General features: G+C 37.0%; 1 protein-coding gene and 4 pseudogenes across 1 annotated transcript; 3 read left to right on the forward strand and 2 right to left on the reverse strand.

The window, feature by feature from the left end:
- The first annotated feature begins 2,544 nt into the window (after positions 1-2,544).
- Positions 2,545-4,692, forward strand: LOC125478254 (annotated as a pseudogene).
- Positions 4,693-5,988: 1,296 nt separating this feature from the next.
- On the reverse strand, positions 5,989-7,384 carry LOC125478333 (annotated as a pseudogene).
- Positions 7,385-8,568: 1,184 nt separating this feature from the next.
- LOC125478266 (protein RBL-like) lies at positions 8,569-13,001 on the forward strand. The gene is given in 7 exon segments (XM_048586326.1): positions 8,569-8,792; positions 8,955-9,053; positions 9,785-9,997; positions 10,000-10,871; positions 10,942-11,200; positions 11,757-11,830; positions 12,466-13,001. Coding segments are annotated over 6 exon segments (1,533 nt in total). The 5' UTR covers positions 8,569-8,773; the 3' UTR covers positions 11,828-11,830; positions 12,466-13,001.
- A 271-nt stretch (positions 13,002-13,272) lies between these two features.
- LOC125478267 lies at positions 13,273-15,496 on the reverse strand (annotated as a pseudogene).
- Positions 15,497-17,803: 2,307 nt separating this feature from the next.
- On the forward strand, positions 17,804-23,942 carry LOC103933626 (annotated as a pseudogene).
- Positions 23,943-24,526: the final 584 nt, after the last annotated feature.

Here is a 24,526-nt window from a genome sequence, read left to right on the forward strand (position 1 = left end):
TAAAAAACTTTTATTTATTCTAAACACACTACCACACGAGCCCTAAGTTTCAATTTAATATAAATCGAGCCAAACACATGTTTACGAGCTTGAGCTAAGCTGAGATAAACTTGAGCTTGAAAGATTATGCATGCCGGCTCTAGCTCTGTTGTCCCGTTTTATGTGTCTCTTTGCTAATATTTTGATACATGTCCTTTAACTTAACTTAGATATGACTCTGTTAACTTTTTTACTTGATATTAAAAGTTAAAAAAATCCAAAAAGCGAATTGGGACGGTTGTTGGATTAACAAGATGAGCTGAGAACGATGATAATGTATGAATTTGCAAAACCAACTAAAAACCGAGTGTATAACTCACGTTTTTTTGTCAAAAATGCAAATTTTTTATTTCTGCGACTTACAATTTATTGAGCAACAAATGTATATTTAGTAGAATATTTAAGCCGAAAACTAAAAATAAGTGAAAATAGAGTGGTGAGAACCAAAATATTGTCAAATGGGGTTCTACCCTTAAAGAATCTCAACAGAAAGTCTTGCCTTAATTTTCAAAACTTCATAGTGAGGCGAAGGTGAAAATAAATAAATTGAACGGTGATTTAAGTACGACTGGGTGAGGATCAGTAGCATGGTACTGATGTTTTCCTACTCCAATTTTTTATTTTATATTTTCTGCTTTTTTGTTTTTTTCCTTTGGGTTTTTTCTTCCTATGTTACTTTATTTGAGTAACCACTATTAAATTCACATATTTTAAAATTAGGTTTAAATCGTTGGTTACAAGTGTTTAAATATGAATTCTAATAGATTTACATGGAAAATATATTTTGAAGAACATGAATAGATAGTTTGTTGTATGGTAAGAGAAATAAAAGAAACATTAGCAAAATCTATAAAAAAAAACACAAAAAAATAAAAAATTGAAAGAAGGGGTTTGGGGGGGGGGGGGGAGATTGGTAATGAGAGCAGTCGCTACCACACTAGTGATAGATCTTGTGGACAATTGGTAGCAAGTACAGATTGTATCATTTTCTATTTTATTTATTGCTTTTTTTCTTTCTTTTTTTATTGAATTTTTTTTCTTCTACGTTACTTTATTCATATTGAAATACCTCTACTCCGGGGCACTAGGTGGAGTCCTGAGACTTCGTTGGATGACCATGCTTGTTCTGCAAGACACACAATCTGATTTGGATATGGACAAATCATATTCTATAAGTCTTGAAGTTCTTACAACCTAGGGATTGACGTGCACTACAAATAAACACAACTCTTAAGATGATGCAATATCTACTTCTAGATATCCTTTAGGATTCTCCCAGCTTAAAATGATGATTCTATCATAAAAAAAGTCTCCCCACAGTATAAATACACCTACCTAGGGTTCATCTACTGTCACGCAGTATAAACACTTGAATTCTCTTGTCTACTGCTTGAGTCTAAAGTCATTCACTAACTTGACCATCGGAGAGCCTTTGCCGGCACACTCCCCTCCTCGTCGGGTCCTAGGTTTCCTCACGGTTATTTCACTCTTTTGTAGGTTGCTTGGATTTACTTGGATTTGCGCTCAACCACCACTCATGGAAGTGCACGAATTTGGTTCCAACACTCTCCACTTGGGGTCACATCCTTGAAGTAAATTCAATTTTTATATCACATCAATTAGTGCATAACAGTAGTGTGTACAACAGTAAAACACAATGTACGTGTTATACCCTATAATTAAAAGTAAGTTTATACAATTGATTACACTCATTAGTGACAAAGCAAAAGTGAACCCACTATAGGAAGTCCACGCTACTACTCGTCTTTCTATAACTCAAACCTTGTTCTCGCTAGGTTCTAAGGGGGCGCAAAACAAAGTGAGTGGATCATGACCACGTGTCACTCTAATTTTTTTAAGGCTTTTTAGCTAAAATAGTCATTGAGATTTGCATAACTCCTCATTTTGGTCATTGAGATTTGAAATCAATAGAAGTAATTCTTGAATTTGTCTACCATTAATCATTTTGGTCATCCCATGAAATTAAATAAGGCTAAAATGACAAAAATACCCTTAATTTTTGTCAAATCATTTGGCCCATTGTTTATTAAATTGAGAGTATTTTTGTTATATTGATCCTTATTTAATATAAATTTTTATTGAAGGACCAAAATTATTGATAGTAGACAAACTCATATACCACTTTTACTGATTTTAAATTTCATGAACCAAAGTGATGAATTATGCAAATCTCAGAGAAAATTTTAGCTAAATTTTTACTTTTTTTTTTAATGACTCAATTGAAAATATCCAACCATACGAGAAACTACAAAAATAAAAAAACAAAAAGGTTAACATAAAAAAACTCGAAAAAGTAAAAAAGGTAGAAAATAGGCGCGTACATTTGGCACTCGACTTGTGCAGCTGAAAACGACATGAAACAAAAAGTGACAAAACGTGTCGATTTTGAAGTATGAGCTGGCATTTTGACTCTCTCCGCACCCAAAAATTCCTAAATTAAAAAAAAAAAAATTAAAACAAAAAAACCTCCAAATCTCCAAATCTATAAAAACCACAAAAACTCTCCAAATCTCCCACCAAACCTAACAACGCGAAATGTCCAAGAAACCAAACAAAAAACAACAAAAACCCGAAAAAACCCCAAGCCCGCGAATGTTCCAAGAAACGGCCCCGTGTTGGTCGGACGTGGCTCAGTCGGCGGCGTCGGCTCCGTGGACTCGGGTTGAAGACAAGCTGTTTGAGCAGGCGCTGGTCAGGTTCTCCGACGACTTGCCCGATCGGTGGGATAGGATCGCCCAAGAGCTACCGGGCAAGACTCCTAAAGAGGTTTTGGAGCACTACGAGGATTTGGTGCACGATGTCTTGGAGATCGATTCCGGCCGGGTCAATTTGCCGAGTTATGCTGATGAGTGCTGGGACACGGCCGGTGAGATCACTTTTGGGTCCAAGGTCAATAAGCATGGCGAGCCTGAGAGGAAGAAGGGAACTCCTTGGACTCCACAAGAACACAAGTAATTGCTTTTTCTCTGGTTTTTCTTTAAATTATCAAACTTTGTTTCTAACCGGTAAGAAATTGAAATTGAACTTGTTAACATATTATATTATACGATTTGAGGGAAAGATTCAACTAAACTCAGATAATTATTGTCATATATATATATTGATTATTTGGATTTTCGAAAACAAATGAATGCGATTTGGGTTGTTTTTGTTTCTTTGTTTCTGATTTTACTATCCCATTTTTTGTTTTGGGGGAAATTGGCGGAAACGATGAATTTTCAAATTCCAGTGGCCGAAATGGTTACTGTTCAGTATTTGATCAAATTTGTCATCCATATTTGACCAATATCAATCAAATACTTTACATTTCGCCAATTGGAATTTGAAAATTCATCGTTTTGGTCTTTTTGTTTGGAAATATTGGGTTGTAATTAATTTTTTTTAAAGTCAAACAGACTAGAGAATTGGTCTTAATATTCCAAATGTTGGTTCTTTACTTTGTCCTCCATTTTCTTTGCTACCAAGCGGAGCTAGTTGGAATGTCATGAAAACCTTGTCCTCCATTCTATATTTAGGTTTACCGAGTTTGACGGATGTCATGAAAGCATTCTTGCCAGCTGAACAAGATGTTGCATATTTTCTAAATTAGAATGCGCGTTTGTTGCCAAATTTGGAACAGAGGGTGAAATAGTTGTTATTGTGTCTAAAAACATAGTTGTGGTTTTTCTAAGGACAGAGAAAAGGAGCACGAGGCCGTGAATTTCTTCGTTTGGGGCTTTAAGTAATTGAAATTCTTATTTAGAATGTCTAAGCTTAGTCCTATTTTGTCATTAAGATATAAATGGACTATTTTGTAGTGGTCCAATGCCTAAACTAAAGCTCTTGAATGTCGTTTCAATATAATTTTTCATCTCAAAATGGCATTGAGTAGAAATTGGTTAAGTTTCCGTTCGAGTTTCCTAATATTTTATGTAGTTCATTGATAGGTCAGGCATACTGAAGTGGTTCTGTTATCACGAGATGTATTTCATTTATTGTTTTTACGACCCTGCATCAGATTTAAATGCGACGCGGTTGTGTTAGGAAATACTGTTCAGGAGCCTGATGTTTTTTTTTCTGTATTCTAACAGGTTATTTCTAATCGGACTAAAAAAGTTTGGTAGGGGCGACTGGAGGAGCATTTCAAGAAATGTGGTTGTGACAAGAACACCAACCCAAGTAGCAAGCCATGCCCAGAAGTATTTCCTTCGCCAAAGCTCAGTGAAAAGGAAAGGAAAAGATCAAGCATTCACGACATAACCGACCGTAGAGAGTAACTCGGTACCAGTGCCATGCTGATCGCAATTGGATTCCTCCACCTGCAGATCCGACTCATCAGTCTCCATTGCAACAGTTGACCCCGCAGAGTCGTGTGCCTGATCAGGGGGGTTTGTTGGGGTACCAAGACTTCGGCTATCCGATGTAAAGACGCATATAGATCTCGTGCTGCACACATTGTATATAGAGAAATTGCCTGCTATGAACAGTACAGTTTGTAAAGTTTTATATGTTTTTTCGTTCTTTTAAGCCGGTATACGATTAGGAGAGTTGTGTAGTGAAATCGACAGTTTAGGTTCTGCTTTCTTATGTGAAGGGATACAGAAATGTAGGATACTCTTATTGGTTGATTCAAAAGTAGCTTTTGTGTACAAATTTTCTTTCCTTTACTGGTTGTTGGCTACTGCGGTAAAGGGCAAACACACACCAATTCTAATTGGCTTCAGGGCGCTTTGCGATGGATTCTGCTTGTGCAGTGTTGCTGACCAAAAGCCTTGGTTTGGGCTGTCTACACTCTTTTTAACTTCATACACACTTTCATAATTTGTGGCTGTCGGATTAACTAAATTATAAAAAATCAAGAATAAAAATTAACAAGGGGTGTGTGAGAAGTACTAAAGGGGGTGTGGATAGAACACTCCTTTTCGGACGGGTAAATTGGTTTGCAGTTTTCATTCCAAAAGTTTCAGATCAGATCAGAATTTTTAGATTCAAAATGTTTGGAATCTCATAGAATTTTCGCAACATAATTATGAAATAGTTTTTACCAAGTTTTTGATGTTCTTAGAATGTTTCGTATATGTAATTTATCTTTTTTAATATCTAGTATATGATTGCGTTTAAATTTGAGAGTCAATTTGCGCTACCATTTGATAAATAAATAAATAAAGGAACTAGTAACATTTAATTTGAACGTTAGTACTGTAATGCAATCGCCTCTAAGTATAAAAATCTCACCTTAACAATGTAGTTAAGATAGTATGGCATCCACATCGTAAATGACAATCTTGTTATGGTAATATCTATGTCATTTTGCGTAATTAACTATAACATTACAATAATTATGTCAAGTAAATTTGATCGATTATCGTGAAACCTTACCTTTTTCGCAACTGAGACATGAATATTGCATCATTTTGTAACACCATTACGATGTTAATTTTGAAAATGTTCCTTATTAATAACTTGAGGGTTTCGCCGTTTTAGAGGCGAGACTTTGAGTGTTTTTTGGGGAGATGGAGGTCGTGGTTGTGAGGGTAGACTGGTCGGAGGAGGCGGTCGATTTGATTCAGGAGGTGGTGGGTTTTGAGAGGGGAGGCGGACTTGGATTTGATTGGGGTGAAGGAGATGGGTTTTCTGAGAGCTGATGAGGCGGTGGATTTGGTGATTCTGATGGTTGCGGTGGCAGCGGCGGTGGGGTAAATCAGTGCGCACGTGCATGGTGGCTTCTTTGGATCTCTGGCAGCGTAGCCTCTATGTCATCTAGCCAAATGATATATACTCGTCCATCTCCTTTTCGTACAAATCATTTTCGTCGGAATTATCCCTTATTTTCTATATCGCTCATCACGTGACGGGAAATTTGGGTTTAATATTTTGTATAATGAATAAATCATCAAAAAGGTAAACAGAACGATGTAATTGCATCTTCCAGTCATTAGACAAGACCTAGTTCAATTAGTAACGCGCCAACGCAAGTCAATCTTCTCAATCATCTGACAGCATCAATTCAACCTGCTCACCCATGAAGACAAGTGTGTGTTATTCACATATCTCGGAGGCTGGTCAGTGTCGTACTGATTGATCCCATTGTCGACAGCATCAATTGCCTGTTACAAGTAATTAAAAATTTTAAAATTACAGTTGGACTAACAAAGAATCCATGTCAAAGAAAATCTTTTGAATGGTAAAGAAAACGAAACTACTAACGTCATTTCAATGAAAACTTGATAAATCAAACATATGCAAAATGGGCATCCATCATAGGGGCTTTGATCTGTATTATAAAATTAGTAGTTTCTTAATATCCGCAAGTCTGTGTGAGTTCAAATGAAGATAATGAATTAATTCTAAACAAGTTCCATTTACATATAAAAGAAAGATGCAGAATTTTAGTAGTCACCTCCATAAAGCTTTTGTAAACAGCTAAGAACAACCGATGCACTTCGAGGTGGCCTTCGTCAACCTGAAGCTCCTTGGCTATTATTTCCTTCCCGAAATGCTACAAACAGATTTAACACGAGGAAAGTTAAACACTTGGAAATCCCATTTCTTCAATCCTTGAAAAGAAAGGACCTTCTGAAGCAAATACCTTGTAAACCAGACCAGCACTACTCAGCTTGGTCTTAAACCCGTGTCCGAAAACCTCCTCAAATCCCTTCTGGTGATGATCATACCGATCCCTACTAGGATCACACACACCGCCAACATCAAGCACAGCATCCAGACCCTCCAAAACCTAAAACCCTCAACCAAACAATAACAACAATATGAAATCATAAATTGCCTCGAACATTTCCAATTTCGAGCTCGTTTGGATATGCTTCCTTAGAAAGCACTTTTATTTGGAAGCGTCTTTAAGCGTTTCTATTTGGAGTAGATCGAAACATTTAAGAAAAATGAAAGTGCTTCCTAGAAAAGGAACTTAAAGTGCTTCTTGAAGGAAGAGCCGATTTCAAAAAGCACTTCAACTGCTATATTAAACCCCGAGGCACTTTAAACTATTTTGGTTTGGAAAACTCAGAAGCGCTTTTGATGATGTGAGAGTCTTTCGAATTCTTCATTTATCATAAATTTTCTCGGGAACCAATCAGAAAGGAAGGGGATGGAAAACCTGGGGGTCTCGAGTGCGGACGATTTCGGCATTGGAGAACTTGTCGGTGAGGCGAATCATGAAGCAGCCGAGGGCTTCGTCGCAGTGGAAGCTGCCATTGTGGGTCCCGACTCGCTTAGGCGGAGTAACGGTGGCGATGAGAGAGCGAGTGAGGTGGAGGCATAGGCGATGGTGGCGGGTGGGGAAGACGAATGGAAGTGTTTGCTTAAACCCTCAGCCTACTAGCGGAAGCATGCCTTGGCGCGGATTTCAACAGTCGGGACTCGGGAGATTTCGAACCTAAGGGCTTTTTTAAATAACAAAGTTCAAATTCATGATAATCGAACTTAAAATTTCATTACAATTACAAGTAAATAATAATATCACTAGATCGTAGTATTCGAGAGTTATTTGTATTTTTTTATTATTTTGTCGTTAATTCTCACCCTATAAATAAGACAAATGCTAAGGAGATTAAAAGTGGGACGTTTATGAACTATCTGTCATATCACGTTTTTGACATAATATTTTATAACGTTGACACAAGAATTGTGTCAAAAATATTGTGTGGCAAAGAGTCATGGAGAGTTGCACTTTTGAGTTTGATGCCTATAGGGTTTAGGGTCTAATGAGTGAGTTTATTTGTTGAGTATAGAAGTGCACGTTAGAATGATGTTTTTTATTTCGATAATAAAATTTCTAAATTTGAACATGAAAATTTCGATCCAAATTTTTTCTGTAGTATTTTGATAAAAAAAAAAACTTTCAAAAACTTTCGATTTTTATAGTTATTTATTCAAAATATATATTTGTAATCAACTTTTGTATTTTAGTTAGTTTTGGATATATTTGGTTCATTGTTTTTATATTAAACATACATTTATTACTTACTACTACAATTTAGTGATATTTTTTTTATTTGTAATTTCACTTCCAGGCAGATGCAGATGTATATATCAAAGCCAGATGTAGATTATCAATTCAGATTATTGTAGATTTTTAGATGCTAAAGCGATGCAGATTTGGGATCATATGTTGATGTTATGATGTAAGAAAATAAAACATATAAATGCTACTCATTTAGAGGCCGAATTCATAATTGCATATTCCAATAGTGTTAATGCAAGATTCCAATGCAAATTACGAGAAAAAAAAATCAAAAAATTGACTTTATTACTATGTACAACTGTCACTCAAATGATCATTAATCCAAACACTCGAGTAATCGTCGCACGATAACTGTGAGTTTTATATATAAAAAAACATGGGACATGTTTAGTGCTTACTTGTTAAATTTCTTTATTATATGATTGGGTAGCTCTTTTCTATATCTTATCATTTATTGTAAAAATAAAAAATCACACTTATGAGTTGAAAACGTTGAAGTAGAAAAATAGGAATCCCTATCATTCTCAACAGGGCTGGTAAAGAGGAAATTATAGGGTGTGGGTAGATGTAAAAAGCCCCGCGTGGGCTTTTGCACGTAAGCATTGGGGATTTCAGAAGACGACAACACTGACACAGAAGAGAGGGAGCTTCTTCCTCCTCCTCTTCCTCCTCCTGCCGCTGTTGCTGGTTTCACACATCAAAACGCAGCATTTTGCAGAGTTTCTCTTTGATAAGCAACTCTGCAACCACATAGCCATGAACGCCCCAATTATCGGTAAACCCCCACTTCTCTCTCTTCATTGTTCACTTTTAATTGAAGAATTTTGTTTTCTTTTTCTTTAATTTGATGGTTTTTTGGCAACAAAACCCAAAATCTGAATGATTAAGTGTATAATTAATCAATTAGTTAATTAACTAAATACTTAATTGTGTGAAGACCCATTACAAGGGGATTTCCCAGAAGTGATAGAGGAGTATTTGGAGCATGGCGTTATGAAATGCATCGCCTTCAACCGCCGCGGTACCCTTCTTGCTGGTATTTTTTCCACCCACCTCCGCCCCCATTACTTGCTTTTCCTACTTTTCTAAATAAATTTACAAAAGGATAAACAAAAGCAAAGTTGTAAATTTGGTGCACATTAAGTTTTCCTTTTGAGTAATAAGGACTTGAGTCCACAATTTGTAACATTGTAGAATTAGCTATCCCATTTCATGCTCAACGTAGCCATTTCATGCTCTGCGTAGCCATTTCTTAATCGCCTTTGATTTATGCCCGAAAGAGCTAACAGGAGAGTGTTGGCATTGCAATATTTTGGGAGGTATCTTTTTCTGTTCTTTTTTTTTATTTTTTTATTTTTTTCTTCAGATTGGAGCGCCTCTGTTTTGTAGTTCGTTGGAATTCTGTTATTGTCTTCATGCTTTCCCCTACGACAGTGGTGTTGCTGCGGATTTTATGTTTTTTATTTTCTAGACGTGGGCTCCTTGTTCACTTGTATGTTGTTCGCTTTTAAATCTTCAATGAAGATTATGTTTCTTATGTAAATTAAATTTAATAAAAAGTCTTAACCACTTGTCGAGTTGCATCTGCAAAGAATTAAGTGAGGTTGTCTATAGGAAGCCATAACATTAAATGTTGATTGTTTAGTTTAAATTTGAATTTTGCATTCATTTTTACTGCCATTGACATTTGATGTGTCCTTATGCTACTGGAGATATTCTGAAGGGTCTTCTTCTTACATTCGATACTTGTTTGGTATTCTTGACCAGCGGGGTGCTCTGATGGCAATTGCATCATCTGGGATTTTGAGACCAGGGGCATTGCCAAGGAGCTTCATGATAAAGATTGTGTTGCTGCGATAACTAGTGTATGTTGGTCAAAGTATGGCCATCGCATTCTTGTGTCTGCTGCGGACAAGTCGTTGACACTATGGGATGTTGTCAGTGGAGAGAAGATAATGCGAACGGTACTGCAACAAACCCCTTACAAGCTCGGCTTCATCCTGGTTCGCCTACTCCATCTCTTTGCCTGGCATGCCCTCTCTCTTCTGCTCCCATCATTGTTGACTTGAATACTGGAAGCACAGTTGTTCTTCCAGTTTCCATTCCTGACTCTAACCCAGGACTTGTCCCTCTGTCACGGAACAAAATCTCTGAGGGAACTCCACCTTTCTCTCCTACTGCTGCTTGCTTTAATAAGTATGGTGATCTAATTTATGCAGGGAACTCCAAAGGTGAAATACTTGTAATAGATTATAAAAGTGTTCAAGTGCGTGCCGTGGTTCCCATTTCTGGAGGTTCTGTGATTAAGAACATCGTATTCAGCAGGAATGGACAGTATTTGCTTACAAATTCAAATGATAGAACAATCAGGATCTACGAGAACCTTCTGCCTCTGAAAGATGGACTTAAAACCCTGGATGACCTAAATGAGACCCTTGATGGAACTGATGGTATTGAGAAGTTGAAAGCTGTTGGATCAAAATGCTTAACACTTTTCCGTGAGTTTCAAGATGCCATCACAAAGATGCATTGGAAAGCACCTTGTTTCAGTGGTGATGGTGAGTGGGTGATTGGTGGTTCTGCAAGCAAAGGAGAACACAAGATTTACATATGGGATAGGGCCGGGCATCTTGTGAAAATTCTTGAAGGGCCAAAGGAAGCCTTGATCGATTTGGTGTGGCATCCTGTTCACCCCATTGTTGTCTCTGTTTCACTGACTGGTTTGGTTTATATCTGGGCTAAAGATTACACTGAGAACTGGAGTGCATTTGCTCCTGATTTCAAAGAGCTTGAGGAAAATGAGGAATACGTAGAACGAGAAGATGAGTTTGATCTAATCCCTGAAACTGAGAAGGTTAGAAGAGTCTGAATCTGGGCTATTTTTTGTTCATTTTCCGGTGTCTAATTTAAAGTTACTGATGCAGGTAAAAGGATCTGATATTAATGAAGATGATGAAGTTGATATTGTGACAGTGGAGAAGGATTCAGCTTTCAGTGATTCAGATATGTCACAGGAAGAGCTTTGCTTTTTACCTGCAATTCCTTCTCCTGATGTTCCGGACCAACAAGACAAGTGCATAGAGAGTTCATCAAAGTTGGTGGATAGTAATTCTGGCTCCCCTATTTCAGAAGAGGGCACACCAAATGGATGTGCAATTGATCATGCATCAAGTCCACTTGAAGGTAAGATTACTACTTTGATGTGTATTACGTGCCTTTGCACGGTTTTTATCACTTAAATTTCAAGTTCACGAGGAGTACAGAACTCTCATTCCCATTTTCTATTTTGACAGGAAAAAGAGCAAATTTGTTTTTTGAAAATTTAAAACAGTGCAACGAAGGTTAGCAGTTTATCAGGCATAAATTAATATGCCAATACCATAACAAACATGAAGCAAATTTTTTTTGAAAAAGCAGTTGTCCCAAATAAGCAACCCCAAACAGGCTACTAAAACTTCATCTTAAAATCATAGATGATTAATATTCGTTTTCCTTTTTGTGCACAACACACCAATGGGGTAATTACAAAACATTACTCCTTTTCCTTTGGATAATATCATATTAACAACTCCACTAGTAAGCTTAATTTGTGAGGTTTGGTGCTTTCTTTTATATTATTCTGGCATACAGTGATGATCCATAAGACAGTGAGCTGGTATTCAGATTGTAAATAACTTTTTTCTTGCACATGTTTGTTGGACAATTGGCTCGTATCTAAACTTATATATGTCTAATACAGAGGATGCTGGAGCAACACGCTTGAAAAGAAAACGGAAGCCTTCCGAGAAGGGGTTGGAGTTTCAGGCTTAGAAGGTTAAGAAACCCTTGAAATCTTCTAGTAGAACAGTTGTAACTTAAACATAAATCTATAGTCAATTAGGATTTCGCTTCACATGTGTGTGTATATATATATTTAAAAGAAACACTTTTTATTATTTTTCTGCATTCTTCTTATATTTCCATAAATATAGGCTACATAGATTTTCCTAAGTCTCTCATATTTAACATTCACAGCAGAGTGTTTCTCCACTTGTCACTTTTTCTTTCTGTCTTTTAAGAATTATGAAATTAATTCCCTTGCTTGCTGTATGGATCTATTATCTGTGTTAATGGTTTTGTGAGTTTTCTGAATGGTAATTGGGTATTTCTTTGATTACAGTCTTCATTTGTACCCTCATAACTGTAAAGCCTTTGAGGTTCTATAAGATTGTTCTGAATTGTTTGTATCTTGAAAATAATTTGAATATAGTTGACGTAAAATGCTGAGTGAATTGTAGCAACATATAGGACGAGCGAAACATAGAAAATGCTTGGGGAAGTTTTCCAATGAGAGATAATGACGGCCTTATGGGATATATTCGTGTAGATGTGGCATGTACTATTTCTTTATCCTCCCTAAAGAATGCTTTGATTTATTGATGTCTCACTTTTTTATAAATTTTCCGCAGTTTCAAATACAGCAGAGATGACAACGGTTGATGCTGCTAGGTATGACCATTCTCTTGCATCTTGAAATTTGGGTGCTTATAGTGGCAGTGACAAAATATCTGTGGTGACTAACAACTGAAGAAGTATGATGGCATATATCAATGGCTCATCGATTGGTTTGTCCAAAGCTTATGATCACTGTTTTGCCAAAGACGTCATAAATGCCTGTATCTTCACCTGCGTAGCACTCCGTAGACAAAATCCTATTTGGATTACTTGTTGAGATTTTGAGATATGTTGACACTTGCAGAAATTTAGGAGGATAAGGGGAGCTTTGGATGATTTTTAGGTATGTTGTATGATTAAATCATGTGCATGTTAGACAAATCAGTTTATAATCTTAGTTTAGTCAAAATGACCAATTTGATCCTCATCGTTGGGTGCCTCTTCAGTTAGGTCCGTGTAATTATAACCGTCTATATCATGTTTGCATGGATTTTTGTTTACATTTGATGACAAAATTAAAGAATTCGTCAATTAGTTGGAAATTTCTCAATCAAGTCTATGTATGTATGTTTTCTTTCCAGTCAGGTCTGTCTTAACGTCCTATGCACATCTCACTTGCATTATGCTTTAACTGATCGATGAACTCTTAGTTTTTCATTGAGAATTTCATGATTTCGTTGATGGCCACTAGACTTGTAGTCCACAAACATAAAGGCAGATCATGTAATTTGTTTTGAGTACTAGTTTTGGGGTCCTCTGCAGATCAACATATTAATTTTTTGTTTCGGGTATGAATCAATTTCGAGATGATATACCCCTGCTGAACCAGTCATTTGTATTGCTTTCATCCAAGGATGGATATATATTACACCTGTTTGTAAGGTATATTTATGCGTCGTAGTTAATTTCTATACAAATGGATGTAAAAGCTGCAATACTTGTGTATGTGATCGTGTAGTTTGTAATAACAGATTTGTAATGGAATGTGAATAGATGCCTGCCTTAGTTTTTGCCTTTCCCAGAGGACCACAAACTGTAGGATGCAGAAGCCCCTAGCACCATAAGAACTAGAACCGCTGCGCCCACTTTGATCAACTTCTGCTTCTCTTCATCATTCATCCCGCTTCTGAGATTTTTCATACGCTCCTTTGCAGCAGCCATCACATGTGCAGCAGTAGAACCCTCCTCTTTAGGCTTACTGAAACCCCTGCCCTTGTTCTTTTCCCTCTCTAAAATCTTAAGGAGGGCACTTACTTCTTTGCTTCTCTCATCAGTCTCCCTTTCCTTGTGCATATTAGTTTCGACAACGTTCTCAGCATTCTTCGGTTCTGCATCAGCCTTTCCTTTTGCTTCTTTCTGATCCTTGTTTTCAACCCCCGTGCGATAAACACTCTTGACAGAAGCCTTTCCTCTCTTTCCATCCTGATCACCCTCGTCAGACTTGGGCTCGCCTATGCCTGTTTCCGGACTAGTCAACGGTATCAGCCTCTTCTCATCCCTTTGTTTTTCCTTCTGGATCGATGAAATTGGTTTTGGAAGAGCCTCATCCTCCGTATCCTCTCGTGCTTTTGTCTCAGCTGCAGTGCCTTTCGGAGGAGCTAATGGAGGACGACCATTCTTGTCATCCATTTCTTTTCATCTCTGGCAGTGAAAGTAGCCTTTTCTGCCTTCGATGCGGCAGCAGCAGCAGCTTTTTGAGCACTTGTCTTGCCCCTTTGTTGTTCACCTTGAGCAGAAGCAGCAGCTGTTTGAGAAATAACTTCCCGACCCTTTGTATCCGAAGAGGTGTCTGTCGAAGGGCCTGCCGGTGTTGTCAAACTCGGCTTTGAAGGAATTGGGTCCTCTTGAACTTCGTGTGGCTTCGGCTTGACCGTGGTTGCAGCAGGTTCGGCTGTTGCAGTCCATGTGATGAATTTCTTTGGTATTGTAATGGTAAGAATCCCATTGCTAAATTTGCCATGAATTTTACTTGCGTCGCAATTCCGTTGAACCGGAAATGTTTGGTTGAAACGGCTCCATATGTTGTTGTCGAGAGGTCTTTGTCCGTAAACCCTGATCACACCAGGGTTATTCACATAGGTAATCCTAGCCTGTTCCTTCTTAAAACCTGAAAATAAACCATATATTTTGCAACACATGAGTTAGGTCGGTTCAGTTGTCTAGTGAGTCGAGAATTCTCCCCGCTCTATAAAATAATGTAGATTGTTAATATAATACCAACGTGATTTGGTACGATCAATTAATTTTAAAATAACTAAAACCCGCTTTCAAATCATCAAAAGCGCTTATGATCATGTTCGGCAGAAAAAGTTAAGAAGTGTTTTTGGATTCAAAAAAGCACTTGCAATTTAATAAAAAATTTTGACGTGCTTCTAATAAAAGCGATTCTACCAAAAGTGCTAATGAACAAAAATGTTTTGTAAAGAAGCAATTCCAAACGAGCGCCCAACTTGAGTAAAGAGTCGGGTAAAGAAAGAAAGTAGGAAAAGAAGAGGAAGAGACCAGGCAGATGAACTTGTACAATGTGAGCTTCCTCCTCTTCCTTCAATTCAAAGTGGGGCTGGAAATCTTCATAAATGGGACGATGGGATTGTCTTGGGCGGGTATTAGCACCGAAGGTTCGGGATCGGTCGTTGGATTCTTGTTCCGAAGACTTTTGGTTCGGGATTTGGTATGCCATTTTCGGTACGGCCCTAGCCTCTCTCTCTCCCCTCTTTCTCTCTCCTGTTTGCATGCCTTTTGTTAGAGATCGTATTATTGGTGCTTGGTTTTGGGTTTCTTGTAGGACATGTTGGGTGGCCTGCGTGACAATTTATATGGGGGGAGGGGGGATTGTGGGGTGGAGTTTTCTTAATAGTGGGACTATTCCTCTTCCAATATTCCTTTTTGGTTGCTTTGGTTTTGTGGTGTTTTACAATTTCAAGCGTCCCTTGGTGTTGTACGAGGTATAACCTCACCTGCAAACTAAAGTTGGCTGGTTGCCCTTACCCACCAATTAGGGTTTTATCTTCCTCACTTCTTTTATTTTCTTTTTACTAAGACATTATTGTAAACTGCTCTAATTTTCGGCAAGTGATATTTTGTTAACCTCCAATAAAATTTATATACTAATATATAATTTAATAAGCATATCTATATCGTATCGTATCCTAATTTTCACAAATTTGTCTTATCGTGCCACCGTATCTGCGCTTCATAGGTCATACTTAAAACACATTTGCATGTTTAATGGTGCTATCCACACACTTACTTTTACTCCTCACACAACCCTTTTTAATTTTTATCCGTTAATCATTTTCAATTTATTCGATCCGAAGGTCGAAAATTCAAAAGGAAGTGTGAAATATAAAAATGGATGTGCAGACTGGACAACCCCAATTCTTGGGTGGGCTTTGGCAAAGAAATTGGATCCTGTACTGACTGTAATAGGAGGGTGAGAAGGAACCAATTGTGCAAGCCGGGCAACATAAGGTGGCCCATTCAAACGAAGTGGGCTTCAAACCATGTCACATTTTTTTTTGACCTAAGTCAAAGTAAAGAAAATATCTTATTGATTTGGTCTAATACAAAAAGTGATTATTGATAAATGATTAATTAGTAAAGATTTCATCGTGACAATGATAGAAATTGGTTGTTCTCGTCCGGAGAACTGCTAAAGATATTTTATCAAAAGTGGGGCTCGCAATTAATTTTCCGTTACAACGTGGTTTAATGTCAATTTTTATATTAATATTATAAAACATTGTATTAAAATATAAAATAACAACGAGTTCTGATAACGTTTGCATCAACTTTTATATTTTAGCTGATGAGAGTTTTATGGGTAAAAAAGGTTCTTTTACGACGATTAGGTAGGAATTAATTAGGATTAGGAGGAGAATGTTGATTTACGAAAAACAACGTTCAGGAGATTCTCAACGTTCCCACGTTATTCTCACAAAGGTAAAGTTACAAGTTACAACAGCACGAACCAACCAATTAAAACCCACGTTCTTTTTTTCCCTTTTTATTTTAATAAATAAAGGAACACCAGAAAGAAAGAGCAAAATAAATGAAATTAAAACCACCAGACTTGTGTCTGCAAAAATTCTGTGATGCAGTTTCCGAAAAAAAATAATCTATGATGCTCGTAATAATACTTTGTAATCATTACATTTTGTATTAGAATTTAATTAATAAAAATTTAAAATATTTAATATTTTGACTACTTATTACTACGATCTAATATATTCCCTTTTTATTTGTAAATGTGAAACATTAAGTTCGATTATAGTTAAAAACAAATTTAAATTATATCATTACTATTTTATTGAAGCAACTCACACCCTTCATCTTAACGTAAATAATATCATTTGTTTAAAAAAAATTTCAGAGCACATAAAAAATGGGCTTATTCAATTTCATATGGCGACATAACCATGAGCTAGTGGCTTGTGGTAAAAAATGGATTACGAGATTTTCTTAAGTGAAAAAAAGGTGGTCTCAAGTTTGAAACCCACTGTTGTTGTGGAAGTTAGAATTATGATCATGAAAAAGTTAATATGCCTCTATGAGTTTTTCAAACTTCGAAAAAAATGAACAACCGTTGTTCGCGAATAGTTTCCATTTTTAAAAATAAAGAAAAAAAAAATTTCAGATGGCGACACAAGTCAAGACTCTCTCTCTCTCTCTCTCTCTCTCTCTCTCTCTCTAATTAATAATTATAAATCGGCTTCTTCATCTTTGTACTTGCTGCCTGACCGAGCTGCCTATAAAACTGAAATCCCTTCCCTTCAGTTGCATTAACGCTGCTGAATACTGATTCCCCATCGCTCTCCTCTCCCTCCCTCTCTCTCTCTCTCTTTCCTTTTTACACTCTCACTGTAAGATCTCTCTCTCTCTCTCTCTCTCTCTCTCGCTCTCTAAATCACAATGCTGCTCTTCTTCTTCTTTGATTATATATGTTAATTGTTAGTGCTGAATTACTTCTTTGTTTTGTTTTAGCTTCTGAGAATTTTAGGAAGATTAAGGACAATGATTATTTTTAATATTTTTTTTTGTTGAAAATATTTGGATTTATATAGTTGCTGTATCTTGCTGGTTCCTCATTATATAGATTGTGTTTCACATGATCTCCGATAAGAGAAAATATAATAAGCTACTGCAAAATCAGCAACTAGGATTTTAAATTTGGAAAATGATTGCTTTGGGGTCCATTCAGATTATTATTATTATTATTATTATTATTATTATACAAAATAATTGTATGTAATTTAATGGGTTTTCAAAATATAATCTCCTTGTGCAACAAGGACAATCACATCGAACAAAAACTCTTTGCATACTTTTTTCTGTGTCTTGCATTTTCTCAGCCACCAAACAGATATAATGGTTAGAAAAAATGATGGGCATTCTGTAATTTCGCTCTTTCGTGTTTGGTTTACCAGAGTGAAAGGGACCGTGTTACAATGGCTTGCGTTTCGTTACCAGTGGTGGGTTTGTTATTGGTTTGGTGGTGGATGGGTTTTGTAACGGTCAAAGCCGATTACATCAAGTACAAAGATCCATCCCAACCACCGGCTGCTCGAGTTGAAGACCTTCTTAGTAGAATGACTCTTGAAGAGAAGATTGGTCAGATGGTGCAGATTGATAGGAGTGTTGCCTCTGCTGATACTATGAAAACTTACTATATTGGTAAGGCAATGCATCTATATCAATACAACTACCTTCAACTGCGTTTGATGCACATCAACGTAAATTGTTCCATTTCTAGTGTCTGTGCAAGCTTCAAGTAACTGCATTTTGTGTCTCATAGTCTCCGCATTTCATTCCTGCTTTAGCCTCAAACCAAGCCGTTAAGTGACTTTTAACGTCAAATCGTTTGATGGCACAACTCCATTCTTGTGTATCTTTCTTGTGGAGGTGCTCACGCATGAGATGGGGTGTTCTCTAGTGAATTTAGTTTATATATACAAATGTATCAGTTGAAGTGGCTAAAGGAGGGGGTGCAGTTGGTAGAAAATCCCTGCAATCCATTGGGGTTGTCTGGCAGCGATAGATGTTTGTGCATACGATGTTTGAGGTGTCAATATTTAGGAATTTGTACATACTGTGCAACTTTTCCCAAACATATGTATAGATTCCTGCTTTGCTGACACAAAAAAAAAAGAAAAAAAAAGAAAAAGAAAAAACCACACCTGTCATCTCTTTGTTGCATTTCACTGAACAGGAAAATATCACTTGACTCCGGAGGGAGTAAAAACGTATCCGGTTATGAGATTGGTTCTTCTTTATTCAATTAGCAAGGCTTGAGATTGTACTCCTTTTTCCCCCATGCTTGGTTGCCTTGGAGGGAGTAAGACTCTCTGTAAAGAGAAAAATATTGAACGCAATGAGATGATAAGACAATTGAGTGATGATGTCTGTTGGTTTGTGCAGGTAGTGTATTGAGCGGTGGTGGCAGTGCACCACTTCCAGAAGCTAGTGCTGAAGACTGGGTTAACATGATTAATGAATTTCAGAAGGGAGCCCTATCTAGTCGTTTGGGCATTCCAATGATCTATGGCATTGATGCTGTTCATGGACACAATAATGTCTATAATGCTACAATATTTCCCCATAATGTTGGGCTTGGAGCTACCAGGCAAGTAAAAATTTCGGGGTTCTATTTGCTTCATTTCACAACATGATAGTGCATTGTTCTTTTTTTACGCAAAGGATGAGATCTATCACTATCTTTTAAAAGAAGCACTCTGTAACTGTATAACTACAACAAGGGCCCATTAGAGTCAAATCCCTACAAGTAAATCTCTGTCCTACTCCAGCGAGCTTTAAAATAACTAACCACACATTTCAAAATCCTTTGAGATGTTTTCCATTTAGTTCATTGAATGTGTCTTCTTCCTATTAAATATTTCCAGTATTCAGGGACCCTGAACTGGTACGAAGAATTGGTTCTGCAACTGCTCTTGAAACCCGAGCTACGGGGATTCCTTATGTATTTGCCCATGCATTGCGGTAAATAACACATTGCAAAAAGGATTTATGTATTCAGCATTTTCTTCTTTTACGTGGATAATGATGTCCTAATTTTCTCCATCCGGTGACTTCTGTGCGTTACCTGGAACATCCTTTATAGGTATGTAGAGATCCAAGATGGGGTCGATGTTATGAAAGCTACAGTGAAGATCACAAAATTGTGGAGGAAATGACAGAGATTATTCCAGGTTTGCAGGGAGATATCCCTGCTAATTCTCGGAAAGGAGTGCCATATGTTGGTGGAAAGTATGAATTTTGTGAAAATAAGCATACTTCTATCTTTTCTTTGTTTTTTCTGTGTTCATTTTAATTTTAATTTTCCGTTTGTTTGATTTAAAAGATACAGTCATACCTTAGTATTGTTCGTGATCTTAATTTACTTGATTTTTTGAGTAAGAAAGATAATTTTACTCCTCTGGAAAAAGAAAGATAATTTGGAACATATATCATGTTTTTCTAGTTATGAATTCAATAATAAATCAAATGAATTTACTGATTCCTTTATTTGTTTTCCCCTTTATTTTCTATAAATTTTGGTTGAATCTTGTTGCTGCTATTAAGCTTTTATAGAACAATGATAAACTTAAACCATCACAATGATAAAAATCTCTCCACTGGTCTATCTCATGGTTTGCCTTACATGATTCATAAGCAAACCATGTATATCCTATCCCACAAGGATAGGCAGTTTACTAAAATATTTTCCTTATTAATGTTCTTGTACTTCAATTATTTATTTGTGAAAACTCTGCTTCAAGTTTCAACTGCTGAAATTATATGTTAGAAGTTCACCTCATGTTTGCATGTTTGCTTCTGTTACTATACTCAAGCTTTTAGTGATTCCTGATATATTTTTTATTTATTATGCTTTAGGAAAAAGGTTGCAGCTTGTGCAAAGCACTTCGTCGGTGATGGTGGGACAAGCAGGGGCATTAATGAGAACAACACTGTGACTGACCGGCATGAGTTGCTTAGCATCCACATGCCTGCCTATTCTGATTCGATCATCAAGGGTGTCTCAACCGTGATGATTTCCTACTCCAGTTGGAATGGGGAAAAGATGCATGCAAACCATGATCTAATTACAAACTTCCTCAAGGGCACCCTTAAATTTAAGGTAGCATTTTATTCACTTTTATTTTATATCCAAGCTTGTTTACCAAGATTTGATGTAAGCACGAAACTAACACACCCCAGTGTTTAACATCTTACCATCAATACAAGAAAGGTTTCTGGTACAAAAATTTTTCATATTGCAATTATCGGTAGTTTTATTTGTGTGGTATTCTCTTCCTCAGCATCTTATAGCTTGAATCACTGGTTTTCAAAGTATATGTTCGTAATCGAGACTAGTTGACTGCTTTTTATAACTGTTCTTGCCCTCAGTCTATTTTTAGTCTTAAAATACTTGTCAGTCTTATCTGTTTTTTCTCAACGTTGTGTATTTTCACATGTTGGCCCCAGCATGTTTAATCAAATTCAATTTACTTCCACATTACACATTAATGTGGTTGATTTTTTTGGGACATTGCCTAGTGGTTAGCATGATTCTTCACTTTCCTATGTTTTCACTTTGTCTATATGTGGATTCATTGCATTTATGTATTCTTGTATTTCCCGTCTAACATCATCTTCATTTCATTACATTTTTCGAACTTGTTTCTCGACTGCTCGGTGCCCAACGATGTTGTCAATACAGATTGTTGTCTTTGTATCCATCTTACTACATTCAAACAAACGTCTGATGCAGTTTTTGCTCATCACTCTAGATACAATTTATGAGCTAGGCATATTTCCTGATTTGCATCAGTTCTCACTTTTTAGTGTCTTTAAGCTTCATCTGTGTTAATGAAATGAAATTTCAGATTCAATACGAAACTAAGATATAAATTGATAATTTGCTCATCTTCTATTCTGGTTGTTATTGGTCTCACAATAGGTGTGGTGTGCTTCATTTTGCTATTTTACGTTTACCTGTGTTCTGCGCAGTTTCATGCTAACAGCATATTGTGTTTTGGTGGAACATTCAGGGTTTTGTTATATCGGATTGGGAGGGTATTGACAGGATTACCTCGCCACCACATTCAAACTACACATACTCTGTCCAAGCTTCAGTTCTAGCTGGAATTGATATGGTTCGTGTCTTATTTTATATAAAAACCTCTTACAGAAATGAAAGAAGATAATAGCGTCTCTGCTACACTGTAGTCAGTGAAACAATGAGAAAAATAATGCATATGTAATAATTTTTTTTTTCTGGGTTGCAATTATAAAACTCTGAAGATGGTTCTCTGTGTTTTGAAGGTCATGGTCCCTTTCAATTATAAAGAGTTCATTAATGATCTCATTAACCTTGTCAAGACTAACGTGGTTCCAATGGATCGTATTGATGATGCTGTGGGAAGGATTCTACTTGTCAAGTTCACCATGGGTCTTTTTGAGAACCCTTTGGCTGATCTCAGCCTAGTCAATGAGCTTGGAAGCCAGGTCAGTTTATCAAAGATAATCAAATATCAGCATTGCAACTCTCATGTTGGTCATTTGATTGATGTATATAGTTCGATAAAGTTAGAATGGACAGTCTTATTGAATCCAATTTTTCTAGTTATACTTTTGCAATTGGTGTTGCATTTAATGGCCAACAAGTACGGTCCAAGTTCCATGGTCTTCCCTTGTCAATTATCAATGTTAGTAAAGACTAAAGAGTTAAGTTTTTTATTTAGTGACTACCTGACATGAATCGATCATTTTTGTATTTTATTTTTTGCCATTACTAGGCTCACAGAGATTTGGCAAGGGAGGCTGTCAGAAAATCCCTTGTGCTTTTGAAGAATGGGAAAAGCAAGAACAATACAGATCCTGTCATACCTCTTCCCAAGAAGGTGTCCAAAATTCTAGTCGCCGGCAGTCATGCTGATAATCTGGGTTACCAATGCGGTGGATGGACAATGACATGGCAAGGATTCAGCGGCAACAACTATACAAGCGGTATAGTCTGCTTTCATGGCTATATTGATAGATTACATTTCCTAAACTTCTCTTCAAGTATTATTTCATGCACTGGAATATGTCCAAATACATTTCAATCACATTTTTTATTTATTTTAAGAATGTTTAATTCCAGGAAACTACTTGAGAAGTGATCTTGACAGACTTTGTTTTCATGATTAGGGACTACAATTCTTGGTGCTATAAACTCAACAGTTGACTCAAGCACAGAAGTTATCTACAGAGAAAATCCTGATGGCAATTTTGTTAAGTCCAACAACTTTGCATATGCTATTGTTGTGGTTGGCGAGCACCCTTATGTTGAGACTTTGGGAGACAGCACAAATCTAACAATGGTGGAACCTGGCCCTAGTGTCATTAGCAATGTGTGTGAAAGTGTCAAGTGCATTGTTATCTTAATTACTGGCAGACCTATCGTAATTGAACCATACATTTCCTCGATTGATGCTCTGGTGGCAGCATGGTTGCCAGGCTCTGAAGGTCAAGGTATTACTGATGTCCTTTTTGGGGATCATGGATTCAGCGGAAAGCTTCCAAGGACATGGTTCAGAACTGTAGATCAACTCCCAATGAATGTTGGGGATTCACACTATGATCCACTTTTCCCGTTAGGGCATGGACTTGAAACTGAGTCAGTCAAGCAGCTTGTAGCAAGGTAACATTTCACTGTTTTACCCTTGTTTTGCACCAGAACACGAGGGTCCTATACGGTAAATAATGGTCCCTATCATCTCGTTTTCTAAAAATGGGATCATATGAAGTCATCTATGTGATCCGATTACCCTTTCTTTCCATTTGAATTATATGCTTTTCACTACTGTTTGATGCATTCCTGGGAAGAGAGAGGAATTCAGTTATTGTTGGCTCATGAACGGTTGCATTGCTTCATAGCGTTTGCTTTCAGTCCATCTTGCTATTTCTTGCATTTGAACATAGGACGGCATCTCTGCACATTTATTTAGGGGTCGGTCTTTAATACAATAAAACTTAATGGTAAAGAAAAAGGAAAAGAAATGAAATAATGCAAGGGAGTTGGGGCTGGTGGTGGCTTCTAGGTTTCAGTCTATGTATTACTACCTATTGTTTTATATCATTCATGAATTCCGGTGTAATATAAACAGAAGGAAGAACTGGTTACTAGTAACGAACGATACTTATTACAGCTATCTGATGCCTGCAGGTCAACCTCAGCTGGTGCTGTTGCAAGGCCATGCATATTTGTCGTTGTGGTTGCTCTAATTCTGAGCTTATAGTTTAGAGGTATAGTTTTGGACACAGCTTATGCTTATGGACCACGGTAGAAGAAGGAAGGGAAAAGCTTGAGGAACCTCTGCTGGATTTGACATTAGGTTTGACTTCAATGTCGCTACTTTGAGTTAATTAGAAAAATTATAAGCATTCATTGTCGAGCCATTTTAACGATTACATGTAGAAGCTTTGGATAATACATTGAATTTTTAATTTCTTTTTTATTTGTGTTTTGTTTTCCTTTTGCTTTGGAATTGCTGGTGATGATGGCCTTTCAATCCATGATAATCACAACCAAAAAACAATCATGGGTGCCTCTATGCTGTGGGAAATTTTGTACCATCCCTCTTCGCTTAATCTAATCACGTGATGAACGAGGCACTGATATGATATAAAGTGCATCATTATCTCTGGTGATGGTGTACGTATGACTCTTGGTCGAAAAAGAATGTTAGGATCATAGTGTAGACTATAGGGACCTGAAGAGATTCACTTATCCAATAAGGTTTTAGTTTTGAGGCGTCATCGTTTATTAAACGCTTGTTACGTGGTCAAGAAGTACAGTATCCATCCGTTGAACGATTGCCACGTGAAGAGTTTTTTTGGATTCTAGCTGCGCGATTTCATTAAAAATGATCCGACGGCTGCACGTGTTATCCTCATTTTCTTTTTCTAAAAATGGTAACCCTTTAGAAAGGGCCTGTACCTAGAAGTTGAAAACGAGCATTTTGTTTTGTGAAAGGGGAACTTATTTGGTTCCCCGTCTACCAACTCTCACGATAACATTGACAACGTCTATAC

Source organism: the organism of the source record quoted next, unplaced genomic scaffold (genome assembly GCF_019419815.1).
Source record: "Pyrus x bretschneideri cultivar Hongxiangsu unplaced genomic scaffold, Pyrus_bretschneideri_v1 Contig24, whole genome shotgun sequence".
Classification (NCBI taxonomy): domain Eukaryota; kingdom Viridiplantae; phylum Streptophyta; class Magnoliopsida; order Rosales; family Rosaceae; genus Pyrus; species Pyrus x bretschneideri.